We start from the raw sequence: 14,456 nt of genomic DNA, 5'->3' as shown, positions 1-14,456 counted from the left end.
CATCTCACATTTTCTCTTCTTAGAGATAGTTTGAAATTAACATGGCTCTTTTGTCTGCTTGTTTACTTACTGGTGTCATCAGAGATGGCAGCAAAGCCTTCGGAGCGTTTAACTCTACATTCAGAGCCAAGAGGACTTTGGTTTGGTTTATGGCTTCTCAAAGTGGGTTGTCCTCAAATTTGCATGTCATTAAGCAGTTTTTCTCACTGAGGCTTTTACTGGTTAGTTTTACATTGCCATTCATGGAGTCCATTGCATAGGGAGTTCAGAAATTGAATTTTGTGCACAGTTCTGTCATTGACTTATTTTTAATCTCCAAATAGATACTTAACCTGGTTAAGTATACTTTGCTTTTGTTAGTAATAATGATGAAAATACACATGTACTTTGTTTAAGGTTTGAGAAGATGTTAATTGAAAGTTGCATATGAAAAGGTTTTGATATACAAAATAGTTTAAAATGAACTAAGATATCCATTATCTAAGTAAACTCTTCAGTTGAATCATTGTATTATGTGAAGAATTATTTTGTGATATGAATCACTACTTTCTAAGGAATTTGTTTTAGCTTAAATATATATATATATATATATATATAGTATATTTGGCTTTTCTTAAAAATGAGGGCTAATATATACATTATCAGTAGCCTCATTCACGTGAGTAACTTCCTCTTAACGTTTAAACTCTTTGGACAGCGAGAATTGGACAAATGTTACCTTAAGTCATATTTAGTTTTTCCTGAGGTTGCATATAACCTGTTAGTGTCAGAGAGACTCGTAGTTTTCTTTTTGGTTCCTTTCAAGTTTTTTCCCACAGAGACTCATACTTAATTTACACATTAGTCTAGGAAAGTCCTGCCAAAGTTTAAACATTTGGCAGCATATTGTAAAAGTCTTTCTTTACTTATTTTTAAAGTTTAACTGTGGTCATTTTTGTTGAAAGTGGTTTCTTTATTATTTGAAGTTTATGTGGATTATTGTCTAATGATGGCACTACCAAGTGCCATGATTTTGGCAGAAGCTCTCAGGAATATGGTGTCATTTTTGTGAAAAAATAGCATTACTCCCTCTCCATGTAGGCCTGTTGACCTATGTCATCCAGAGGGACGCAGTAAGTTAAGGATGATGGCATGTGACATCACCCTGGGATCTTGCAAGAGGAACCTGCAAATACAATAATATTGAAATCCCTAATGAGAGGAAAGTTAATGAGGAAAAAGCAAGCCCTTCATCACTGTGGTTATATAACTTTTGTGATCATGATTTGCTGTCATTAACCTGCTAATTAACTCCAACTGTTTGTTGATATAAGCCACTTCTAAATGAGTTAGGTAAAAGGTTTCCCTAACATTATTGTTCTTTTTGCTAAGAAAGTATAACTACTTCTCCATGGAGCTAGACTCCTGAGTCTCTATAATTTAGTGACTTAAAGACTTAAAACGTAAGACACCATAAAACTCCTAGAAGAGATCATAGGCAAAGTATTCTCTGATATAAAATATATTAATGCTTTCTTAGGTCAGCCCTCCAAGGCAATAGAAATAAAAACAAAAATAAACAAATGGGACCTAATAAAACTTACAAGCTCTTACATAGTAAAGAAAACCATAAACAAAGCAAAAGATAACCAATTGAGTGGGAGAAAATATTTGCAAACGATACAACTGACAAGGATTTAATTTCCAAAATAGACAAACAGTTCATATACCTCAACAACAAAAAACAAACACCCTAATCAAAAAATGGGCAGGAGACCTAAATAGACATTTTTCCAAAGATGAAATACAGATGGCCAACAGGCACATGAAAACATACTCAACATTGCTAATTATTAGAGAAATGCAAATCAAAACTGCAGTGAGGTACCATTGACCTCACACTGGTCAGAATGGCCATCATTAAAAAGTCTACAAATAACAAAATGCCGGAGAGGGTTCAGAGAAAAGGGAACCCTCCTACACTGTTGGTGGGAATGTAAGTTAGTACAACCATAATGGAAAACAGTATGGAGTTTCCTCAAAAAACTAATAATTACCATATGATTCAGCAGTCCCATTCCTGGGCATATATTCAGACAAAATTATTGATATAATTAAAAAAAAACACAGCACTGTTCATAGCAGCACTGTTTGCAATAGCCAAGACATGGAAGCACCCTAAATGTCTATCAGCAGATGAATAGAGAAAGAAGATGTGGTGTATATGTGTATACATACATGCACACACATACACACAATGGAATATTACTCAGCCACAAAAAAAAAGAATGACATAATGCCATTTGCAGCAACATAGATGAAAGTAGAGATTATCATAGTAAGTGATGTCTGAGTTAGAAAGAAAGATAAATACTGTATGGTATCACTTATATGTGGATCTAAAATATGACACAAATAAACCTACCTATGAAATAGAAACAGACTCACAGACCTAGAGAACAAACTTTTGGTTGCCAAGAGGGAGTGGGAGAAGGAAGAGTAGGAGTCTTGGGTTAACAAATGCAAACTGTTATATACAGAATGGATAAACAATAAGGTTCTTCTGTATAGCACATAGAACTATATTTCATTTCCTGTGATAAACCATAATGGAAAAGAATGTAAAAAGACATGTATATTATGTATAGGAGAAGGCAATGGCACCCCACTCCAGTACTCTTGCCTGGGAAATCCCATGGACAGAGGAGCCTGGTGGGCTGCAGTCTATGGGGTCGCAAAGAGTCAGACACAACTGAGCGACTTCACTTTCACTTTTCACTTTCATGCACTGGAGAAGAAAATGGCACCCACTCCAGTATTGTTGCCTGGCGAATCCCAGGGATGGGAGCCTGGTGGGCTGCCGTCTATGGGGTCGCACAAATCAACTATACTTCAATAAAAATAAGATATATAATTTAGAAGCTATGTATAAAAATTTGTCCTAAATGAGTGAAATACAGATTGAGTATAGTAGTCCATCTTACCTATTTTGTTTTGTCTCATATTGCTTACAGTTCCTGGGGTCTGATACTCAAATTATAACGTCATGTTAGTGAAGAAGCAGGATTAGAACATCATGCCCACATTGTGCATGATGCTAACATTATTTATTTCTATGAAGCTAATGTCCTCTTAATTTGTCACTGTCATTGAATACATAGTTAAATGTTTCAACCATTTAGAGAAAGCTTAATGAAGGACTTTTATTGTTACAGTAGTGCAAGCAGTGAGCAGCTCTTTTATTTTCTAACAGATTAAATGTCATTTTTGAAAATATCTCTCAGGAAAGCTTGATAGAGAAGATTTTGAAGTTTATATACTATAAGTCTTTTTCCAACAAGGTGGTGAAATCTGTGTGTGTAACCAGTTTCCAAAAAGTTATGATGTATTAAAATATGATTAACACTAGAAATGTATATAATCATTCTTTGATGATTGAGAAACTACCTCAGTGCCTTTTAAGTATACTATTAGCCCAGCATTGGCCACTTACTGTATTTGTGAAGCACAGAAATACCAGTTAGATGTATAGTGTGTATAGTGTAGATAACAGAAAACTTATTGGATTGTGTTCCTCTGATAAGTTTCCTTTCTGGACTTACTGTCATCTTTTGAAATATTGTTTCTGTTCTTATATCAAGTGATAGATGTCTAGACCAGAGGTTGACAAACTTTTTCTATTAAGTTGGTACAAATGTAATTGTGGTTTCAGACTGTGAATTTTAAATCATTATCACTAGGCTCAAACACATCTTTATTAATCAAAATAGGAACTGTTACAATCAACACATTTTGCCAACTAGAAATAAGTTTGTTTATTCCTGTAGCATAAAAATCTGTGTTTTGGGATTCGATGAACTCTTAGCGTTTTCTGCCTCCTGCTGGTTGTGAAAGCACTTTCCCTGTAAAAAGGTATCGAGATGGTTGAAGAAGTTGTAGTCATTGGCGAAAAAAAAAAAATCAGGTGAATATAGATGAGGGAAAACTTTGTACCCCAATTTGTTCAACTTTTGAAGCATTGGTTGTGCGATGTGCAATTGGGTGTTGTACAGAAAAAAAGCCCTTTCTTTTGACCAATGCTGGCTGTGGGCATTGCTGTTTTTGGTGCATCTCATTGATATGCTGAGCATACTTCTCAGATGTAATGGTTTGGCTGGGATTCAGAAAGTTGTAGTGAATCAGACAGGCAGCAGACCACGAGTGACCATGACCTTTATTGGTGCAGGTTTGACTTAGGGAAATGCTTGGGATCTTCTCGGTCCAGCCTCTGAGCTGGTTGTCTCCAGTTGTCATATAAAATCCACTTTTGGTCACATGTCACAAGCTGATCTAAAAAATGGTTCATTTTTGTTACATAGAATAAGAGAAGATGACACTTCAAAATGACGATTGTTTTGACTTGTGGTCAGCTCAAGAGGCACCCACTTTCTGAGCTTTTTCACCTTTCCAATTTGCTTCAAATGCCAATTGATCATAGAACGGTCGACATTTTCTTTGGCAACTTCTCGTGGAGTTGAAAGAGGATGGGCTTCAGTGATTGCTCTCAGTTGGTCATGGTCACCTTCTGTTGGCTGGCCACTATGCTTGTCTTCAAGGCTCTTGTCTTTGCAAATCTTCTTGAACAGCCACTGCACTCTATGTTCATTAGCAGTTCCTGGGCCAAATGTGTTGCTGATGTTGCAAGTTGTCTCTGCTGCTTTACTACCCATTTTGAACTTGAATAAGAAAATTGCTCAAATTTGCTTTTTGTCTAACATCATTTCCCTAGTCTAAAATAAATACAAAATAAACAGCAAGTAATAAGTCATTAGCAAAAAAACATAAAATGAGAAATGCACATTCAGTTCAGTCGCTCAGTTGTGTCCAAGTCTTTGTGACCCCATGAATTGCAGCACGCCAGGCCTCCCTGTCCATCACCAACTCCCGGAGTTTACCAAACTAATGTCCATCGAGTCAGTGATGCCATCCAGCCATCTCATCCTCTGTCGTCCCCTTCTCCTCCTGCCCCCAGTCTCTCCCAGCATCAGGGTCTTTTCCGATGAGTCAACTCTTCGCATGAGGTGGCCAAAGTGTTGGAGTTTCAGCTTCAGCATCAGTCCTTCCAATGAACAGGACTGATTTCCTTCAGAATGGACTGGTTGGATCTCCTTGCAGTCCAAGGGACTCTCAAGAGTCTTCTCCAATACCATGATGTATAACATAGCTGCATTTATTTAAGAATGTATTCTAATAACAAACAGCAAATTTCAACAGTACAAAACCAAAATTACTTTTGCACCAACCGAATATAAAAAGACTAGATAATAAATATTTTAGGCTTTGTGGGCCATACAAAGTACTTGAAATTACTCTGCTATTTTAACTTGAAAGCATTCAAACAGTATAAAGAAGAATGAATGTGGCTGTGTCCCATTAAAACTTTATTTTCAAAAACAGGCAACTGGCTCTACTTGACCCATGAACTAGTTGCAGATCCTTGAACCAGAGCGTGAGGGGTCCCCATCTTACTGGCTTGGCCAAAAAGTTCCTTCAGTTTTAAAAGTAAAAATAAAAGACACATTTTTTATTTTCACCAAGAACTTTATAGAACAGTGTATTCATTGTTTCGTTCCACTACCTTCTGCCATTTTCCAGGCAACTTCATAATTCCATTTTCCCAAAACTTATTATTTTATTTTTTAACAAAGAACTGCTCCAGGTGCCTTTTACAGTCTTCCAGAGAAAAGAAATTTTTTCCATTAAGAGAATTTTGTAGAGACCAAAATAAACGTATATCTGAAGATACAGCTTTTGGCAAATACAGCAGAATGAACTTCCTAGCCAGGATATAGCAGGTTTTGCCTGGTCATCAAAGAAACATGCATCATGCATTATCTTGATGGAAGATTATGTATTTTCTTTTGACTAATTCTGGATCCTTTTCATTGAGTGCTGCTTTCAGTTGGTCTAATTGGGAGTAGTACTTGTTGGAATTAATCATTTAGCTTTCCAGAAGGACCTTATAAAAGACGGCTCCCTTCCAATCCCATTATATATACAGCATCACCTTCATTGGATGATCAGCCTTTGGTGTGGTTGGTGATGGTTCTTCTCACTTGCCCTATGATCTCTTCCATTCCACATCATTGTACAGTATGCACTTTTCACTGCCTGTCACAACTTGCTTTAAAAAACAGAATGTTTTTGTTGCATTTAAGTAGAGAATTGCATATGGAAGTATGGTCAAGAATGCTTTTTCTGCTTAATTTATGTGGCACCCAAACATCAAAGCTATTAACATAACCAAACTGGTGCAAATTTTTTTCAACACTTGATTTGGATATTTTGAGTATATCGGCTTTCTCCTGTGTGGTTAATGTTGATTATTCTCAGTTAATGTCTTGATTTGATTGCTGTCAACTTTAACTGGTTGACCTGACTGTGGAGCATTGTCCAGCGAGAAATCTTCTGCACAAAATTTTGCAAACCGCTTTTGACACATTCGATCAGTCACAGCACCTTCACCATATACTGCACAAATCTTTTTTTGTTTCAGGTGCATTTTTACCTTTCTTGAAGTGATAAAGCATGATATGCCGATAATGTTGTTTTTTTCTTTCCATCTACAGTACTAAAATGGCTACACAAAATCCACCAGTTTTGATAGGTTTTTTAAAAAATGCATGCTGATATAACAGCTGTCACAATACAATCTAATAAAATTGTTTCAAATGAAGTTAAAGACAACCAAGTAAAGAGAAACCTTTTGGCCAACCCAATACTTCTTATTGCTAGTAGCCTATACAGTGCCTGGAACTTCTTTCATAAATATGTATTGCATTAATGTTGAATTAATAGATGCTGCTTAAAGAATAATTAAAGAAAGGCATATCTTTGAGAGTGTATTTGTATTTCTGCTCCCAGTTTTTATATCTTCTCTAATCATCCCTTTAGCCTCATAATTAGCATTGGCAATTTTTTTTTTTAAATGTGTAAATATACTTTAAAGCCAGAACTGTGCTGGAAAAGAAGACAAATGGATTAACAGATGAATGAATAAACAAATTGTGTTATAGCCATACAGTGGAATACTATTAGGCAGTAAAAAGGAATGAACTACTGATATATGTAACAACATGAATGCTTCTCAAACACATGCTAAAAGAAAGAAATCAGACACAGAACATGACACACCGTGTTATTTCATTTATATGACTTTCTAGAAAAGGCAAAACTGTAGGAACATAAAATAGATTGATCATTGCAAGGAGCCAAGTGGGAGGGGGATTGACTGCAAAGGGGTACATAAGAACTTTTGAGGGTGCTTGAAATATTTTATATCTTGATTGTGGTTATGTGATATAAAGATACCATGTATACATTGTATGCATTTGTCAAAACTTACTATATACTGAAAATTGGTGAATTCTGTTGTATATAAATTATGCCTCAGTAAAGTTCTTTTTTTAAAAATGGAGACCACTGTTAAAAATTTTTTTTAATTTATTTAGTTTTGACTGTGCTGAGTTTTCGTTGCTGTGTGGGCTTTTTCTGTATTGTGGTGAGTGGGGGCTACTCTCTAGTTGTGTGGGTTTCTCATTGCTCTGGCTGCTCTTGTTGTGGAGCACAGGATCTATAGAGTGCAGGGCTTCAGCAGCTGTGGCATGTGGGCTCAGTAGTTGCAGCTCCCGGGGTCTAGAGCACAGGCTCTATAATTGTGGCATCTGGACTTAGTTGTTCCGTGGTGTGTGGAATCTTCCCAGACCAGGGATCCAACCCATGTCTACTGCTTTAGCATCTGGATTCTTTACCACTGAGCCACCAGGGAAGCCCTCAGTAAAGTTTTAAGAAGAAACAAGCTTGATTTATATTGCCACTGCAGTATTATCATACTCTAAGCTTAAGGAAATAAGTGTTTTCTTTTAACTATGAAAATACAAAATGAAAATTAATGAAGTTTTGATTTTTTAAATTGCAGAGACACAGCTAAGTTCTCCTGAAACTTTTGACCTTGAAAAAGAAGGCTTTCCAGATGGCAGAGAGACCCTGGATGAAGTAAGAATAATGGCAGATAAGGAGGTGAATATTACTTTTAATTTTTCTCAGTGTTTTCTTTCTACTGGTCGTCCTCTCTCTGATGCAGTGTTGACCTTGGATGAAGAGATTTAAGTGACAGTGGGTTAGGTTTTTATCTTAGATTCTTAAAAGTGAGTTCAGCACTATTTCTAAATATAACAGTAGTTCCATTTCTTCAGTATTTTAATATGCTTTATTATGTCTAGTACAGATGGGAAAATGGAGATTTAGGATGTTTGAGTAATGTTGACCTAAAAAATAGTCACAACCTAGAAGCTGAGAGTTATGTTTTATTTGGTGGGAATTTTTAGAGGGGAGGAGTCAGGTTATATAGAAGCTCTTAACAAGGAGCAGGTAATCTAAACATCAAAAGATTATTGTTAATTAAGGAAAACCAAATGTCTCAAGTTAAGGAATTTAATAATGCTTTTCTTAGTGTGGGAAGATGCAAGAGTCTGGGCTTACTGAAATCATTCCTTTCATATGCATCTTAGCTGTCTGGGGCCAGTGCTCACCGTGGGATGAGCTCCTGATAGCAGGCATTGTTCTTCCTGGGCTCATAAATTCACATTTGGAGGGCCAGAATCCCTGATGGCTATGACATTCTTGTTTATTGATGTGACAGGAAATACTCCATTTCATAGTAATTTGCTCAAATTCAAACTGCTAATAATGATAGTACCAGAATTTGAACATAGATTTGTCTTCAAAGACCTGGAGCATTTTCCATTATGTAAGTAACAGAGATGAACAGTCTTGGAAAAAGTTGCCACCTTTATATTATGACCTAACTTTCAGCCAGGGAGGCCTGGCGTGCTGCAATTCATGGGGTTGCAAAGAGTCGGACACAACTGAGCGACCGAACTGACTGAACTTTCAGCCCTAATTTTGAGATGTGATCAGAAATGCAAAATCTGGATAGCAGCATGATAAAATAAGTCAATTTGTATTTATACTAGTACCTTTCTTAAGTTCACATATCTGACATTAACCATAAGGCTATTGATACAAGTTCATACGCCTGATTAAGATTCAGTGCATATTTTTTCATGTTGAGTCTGACAAAACAATTTTAAATATCAATAACTCTTTTAAAAAATTCAGACCTTTAAAATCTGTTGTGAAAAATAGCCTGAGACTTAAACTAGTTTTTCATGAAAATAAATTTTTTGGTTACACATGTGCATATGTTTTATTGTGAGCAATTCTCTTATTCTGAGCTTCATTCTCTTATTCCTTTTTATACTCTACATTTTTTGGAAAACAATTTTTGCCTTAGAAGTTATTAATAGATCCCCTTCCTAGTTTCTGTACTGCAGGTAACTGACTGGAAATCCTGCTTTCATGACTTGTGCACACTTTTGGTTCCCTGGAACCTGATCTGTCACAACTGATAGACCGAGATTCCCTCATGCCTGTAGTGTTAGTTTCCTAACACCTTTTGGTGAGGAGCTCCCTGCCTAAGAGCTGCTGAAGTTGGATCCTGCTACATAGTGTCAAAATGGCCTCAGGTTCTTTTCCTAGGGAGAAACTATAACCTTCTCAATAGGGATGGGGGAACAGAGTGTTGTTAACATAGTTATCTTAACATGCAGAAGAAGCTCTGCAAGCCTTTAGCTAATCAAGGCTGATTTCTTAAGCATCCATGACTGTGGAGGAAACAAGTCTTTGGGCGAAGACCAAGAACCCTATTTAAAAGTTAAGTATGTCTGCAGCACTACACATCAAGTGGATGGAATTGTATGGTCTTTTTCACATCTAATGCCCTCTTTTTGGTGTTGCTGTTTGCTAATATCTGTGGATGCTCTAAATAGTCTTAGAAGTTAACATTAAAAGAAGTTGGAGAGCCTCAGCCGCCAGCCCGGCCTGTGGGATCTCTGAAGCCGCCGGCTCACCAGAGACACCATGTACCGGCTTCTGTCAGCCGTGATGGCCAGAGCCGCGACCACCGGGGGCTGCGCCTGGGGCTGTGGGTGGCGTGCGGCTCATCAGCGCGCCGGGCTGCCGCCACTCGGCCCCGGGTGGGTCGGGGGCCTCGGACTGGGGCTGGGGCTGGCACTTGGGGTTAAGCTGGCCGGCGGGCTGAGGGGCGCATCCCCCGCGCCACCTGCCGCGGCCCCCGACCCTGAGGCGCTGCCTCAGGCCGAGCCGCTGCAGGCACAGGAACAGCCCCTCGCCCCGTGGTCTCCGCAGACCCCGGCGCCGCCGCAAGCCAGGCACTTCGCCAGAGCCATCGACAGCAGCCGCGACCTCCTGCACAGGATCAAGGATGAGGTGGGCGCACCGGACATCCTAGTTGGAGTCTCTGTAGATGGAAAAGAAGTCTGGTCAGAAGGTTTAGGTTATGCTGACGTTGAGAACCGTGTACCATGCAAGCCAGAGACAGTTATGAGAATTGCCAGTATCAGCAAAAGCCTCACCATGGTTGCTATTGCCAAACTGTGGGAAGCAGGGAAACTGTATCTTGATATTCCAGTACAACATTATGTTCCTGAATTCCCAGAAAAAGAATATGAAGGTGAAAAGGTGTCTGTCACAACAAGATTATTGATTTCCCATTTAAGAGGAATTCGTCGTTATGAAAAGGACATGAAAAAGGTGAAAGAAGAGAAAGCTTATAAAGCCTTAAAGATGATGAAAGGGATGATGGAATCTGACCAAGAAAAAGAGTTAAAAGAAAAAGGAGGCAAAAGTAACGAAAAGAATGACTTTGCTAAAGCTAAGGTAGAGCAAGATAATGAAACCAAAGGCCGAAATTCAAAACCTTGCAAGAAAAAGAATGATTTTGAACAAGGTGAATTATATTTGAAAGAAAAATTTGAAAATTCAATTGAATCTCTAAGATTATTTAAAAATGACCCTTTGTTCTTCAAACCTGGTGGTCAGTTTTTGTATTCAACTTTTGGCTATACCCTACTGGCAGCCATAGTAGAAAGAGCTTCAGGATATAAATATTTGGACTATATGCAGAAAATATTCCATGACTTGGATATGCTGACAACTGTGCAGGAGGAAAATGAGCCAGTGATTTACAATAGAGCAAGATTTTATGTTTACAATAAAAAGAAACGCCTTGTCAACACACCTTACGTGGATAACTCGTATAAATGGGCTGGTGGTGGATTTCTGTCTACAGTGGGTGACCTTCTGAAATTTGGGAATGCGATGCTGTATGGTTACCAAGTCGGGCTGTTTAAGAACGCAAATGAACATCTTTTACCTGGATATCTTAAACCGGAAACAATGCTGATGATTTGGACACCAGTCCCTAACACAGAGATGTCTTGGGATAAAGAGGGTAAATATGCAATGGCCTGGGGCGTGGTGGAAAAGAAGCAGACATACGGTTCTTGCAGGAAGCAGCGGCATTATGCCTCACACACTGGAGGCGCAGTGGGTGCCAGTAGTGTCCTGCTGGTCCTTCCTGAAGAACTGGACGCAGAAGCGCTAAATAACAAGGTCCCCCCAAGAGGAATAGTTGTTTCTATCATATGTAACATGCAGTCTGTTGGCCTCAACAGCACTGCTTTAAAGATTGCTCTGGAATTTGATAAAGACAGATCAGACGTACCTTAACATCACAGGTGCAAAACAAGCTGTTATGGTTTTGTTTCTGTTTGTGGTTTTTGTTTTGTTTTGAAACATTGAAGTCCCAAAATACATGCAATTTTAAAGAATAAATTTGTAATAGAGTATAACTGAATGCAGAGAATTATGTACCTCTAATTGCTTACTTTTGTAATTGTCTTTTATTGGAGGATGAGTTCTTTATACTCAGGGAAGTAACTATATTTTTACTTTTTGAAAAAAGTGTTAACTCTTGAAATAAAATATTCTGATAAAAGTGTACTTTCAAAAAAAAAAAAGTTGGAGATGCTGTAGTTTTTAAGTTATTGCACAATCACTAGCTACAAGTCACTAGAAAGATAGAATCTGGGCATTTTGTGTGTACAATGATAGTATTACAAAGGGTGTGGACTCTTGCCCTTGGAATCTGTGTATAGGGTCATTTACCCCAAAATTTCTTGTTTATTGTGCAAGGAGCTTGAGTATTGGAACTAGAAGACATGACTTTGAATTCCAACCCTATCACCTTGGTCAAATTAATTGCTTTGTTCATTTATTTGGCAGATATTATAGTTTGTGTACTGTGTGCCAGTCACTGTTTTGGAGTCGTGAGATATAGGTAAATAAAAAAAAACAACTCCTGCCCTCAAAGGGACACACAAACAGATAATTATAATGTCTGACAAATGTAATGTTAGAAAATGCCTGGGGCATTAGGGGAGGGCATTAGAGGAATGCCCTAATGGAGAGGAATGCTTTTCTGAATTTCAGTTTTTCATTTATAAAATGTAGACAGAAATAGCCTATTTTATTGGGTTGCTCTGATGATGAAATTAGATAAAGAATATGAAACATAGCAGGGATTTGGCACAAGTAGAAGTATGCATGTGGAACTGCTTTGTAATACATTGTGGCTGCTCAGTGATATTAGCTTACAAATGACAGAGAATTGCTTGACAGTATTTGAGGTATTTAGAATACCCTTGCCAGAACTGTAGTCCCTCTTGATTTGATTTCCTGCAGTGGTAAGGTTGTTTTGGAAATAATATTTTTGGAATATCTTGCTTGAGTGGGGGTCTCAGATATTTGTACTCAGAAGTCTGTTAACTGTAGGCTTTATTCAGACTCAGATACTGTTGACCCTTAAACAACAAGGGGGTTAGGGGTGCTGACTTTTCGTGCAGTTGAAAACCTGTGTACAACTTGTAGTGGGCCCTTGGTGTCTGTATTTTCTCCCTAACACAGCCAACCGCAGTCTTAGAACTGTAGTATTTACTGTTGAAAAATATTTGTATATTAGTGGACCTGCACAACTGTAGTCAGTTTAGTCAGTTGGTTAAGTAAACTGTGTTAAATAGACTGTGTTTAAGATAAAAGGGGCGATAAACACTTTCCTAAACTATGTATAAATCTTATGGGGAATGGATAAGGGAGTTGGTGACTGTAGGACATACTCTCATTTTCATTGGATCCATTTCTTGAGATGAAGTTTCTTTTCAGGCCAGCCTTTAATAGATCATGATTTGGTATACAAGTACCTGTTTTGAGAAAATACACATATAGTATTTTAAAAGCAGCAGAAGCAGCTCTGCAGAGACCCAGTCCCTGATTGCATAGTCCTCACAAAAGCTTCTTGGCTTGTATTTTTTTTTCCTTTTGAGGCTCCTCCATTGTAGCTAATATTTAAATAGACATTTCTAATGGTGCTGGGAAAAAACTTAGGTAAACATAAAAATGTTTAGAAACCTTCTGGATTGCCTATAAATGTGATTGGAAGTGGTCTTGTATTCACAATAAAACAATAATAGATCAGCTTCTCCCTCTTGAATACTATAATAATAGTTGAAGGTACCTTTTCTGCAGTTTATAGAGCTGGTGATAGAATACAAAGGAGTATAGTACTGGATGTGAATACAAGTATCATTCATGTCATATAACTTTTCTATGCGTATGTGTGTTAGTCGCTTAGTTGTGTCCGACACTTTGCGACTCTATGGACTGCAGCCCTCCAGGGTCTTCTATCCATGGAATTCTCCAGGCAAGAATACTGGAGTGGGTTGCCATTTCCTTCTTCAGTTTCTGTGCTTAGTGAACTTTAGAATGCCAAGTAACTGCTCAACTGCCACTTAATTTTCAAGACTATTTGCAAATTATAGGGTATATTGATTTTTCTTCCTTCTGCTCAAATGGCTTTGCACTTACAGGACAACTTTTCCTTATACAAAGGAACCTGTGTTTGTGAGAATCTCAGTGACTAAGATAGGAATAAAAAGCACCTAGAACTTTTAGAGAACGCAGTGGGAACCTACTCCAGTACTCTTGCCTGGAAAATCCCATGGGCGGAGGAGCCTGGTAGGCTGGAGTCCATGGGGTCGCTAAGAGTCGGACACAACTGAGCAACTTCACTTTCACTTTTCACTTTCATGCACTGGAAAAGGAAATGGCAACCCACTCCAGTGTTCTTGCCTGGAGAATCCCAGGGACGGGGGAGCCTGGTGGGCTGCCATCTCTGGGGTCGCACAGAGTCGGACACGACTGAAGCAACTTAGCAGCAGCAGCAGCAGCAGCACTTTTAGACCCACTTGACTTACCCCACATCCTAGAGAAGAATAATTTTAGAACCAGAGTGTCTCCCAATACCTGGCAGAGTCAGCTTCCAGAAACAAAGTGGGTGGGGAGTGCTTTTTGTTTTTGTCATACTATGGTGAAATACTGAGAGTTTGGATGTTACCATAGGCCTGGGTTTGAGTCCACATTGTCCACTTAGTCATTTTGTGATCAGCAGATTACTTTGCCTTTTCAAGCCTTAATTTCCTCTTGTATAATACTGGAGTGAGTGATACTTCTGACAATTA

General features: G+C 38.3%; 1 protein-coding gene and 1 pseudogene across 23 annotated transcripts in view; both read left to right on the top strand.

Annotated features, from left to right (window-relative positions):
• UIMC1 (ubiquitin interaction motif containing 1) overlaps window positions 1–14,456 on the top strand; it is a 138,586-nt gene that overhangs the window by 79,954 nt on the left and 44,176 nt on the right. For all 22 annotated transcript variants that reach the window (XM_086410866.1, XM_086410847.1, XM_086410857.1 and 19 more), the window contains one exon: window positions 7,937–8,037. In XM_086410866.1, the coding sequence (XP_086266992.1) occupies window positions 7,937–8,037 (101 nt within the window). The remainder of the gene's footprint in view (window positions 1–7,936; window positions 8,038–14,456) is intronic.
• LOC147369067 (serine beta-lactamase-like protein LACTB, mitochondrial pseudogene) lies at window positions 8,314–11,883 on the top strand (annotated as a pseudogene). Its single transcript, XR_015167233.1, has one exon. The product of XR_015167233.1 is annotated as a serine beta-lactamase-like protein LACTB, mitochondrial pseudogene (transcript).

Source organism: Bos grunniens, chromosome 7 (genome assembly GCF_055505025.1).
Source record: "Bos grunniens cultivar Pamir isolate PY7600 chromosome 7, Bosgru_T2T1.0, whole genome shotgun sequence".
In the NCBI taxonomy this organism is placed as follows: domain Eukaryota; kingdom Metazoa; phylum Chordata; class Mammalia; order Artiodactyla; family Bovidae; genus Bos; species Bos grunniens.
Note: the sequence above shows the minus strand (reverse complement) of the source record. Positions and strands in the feature narration are given on the sequence as shown.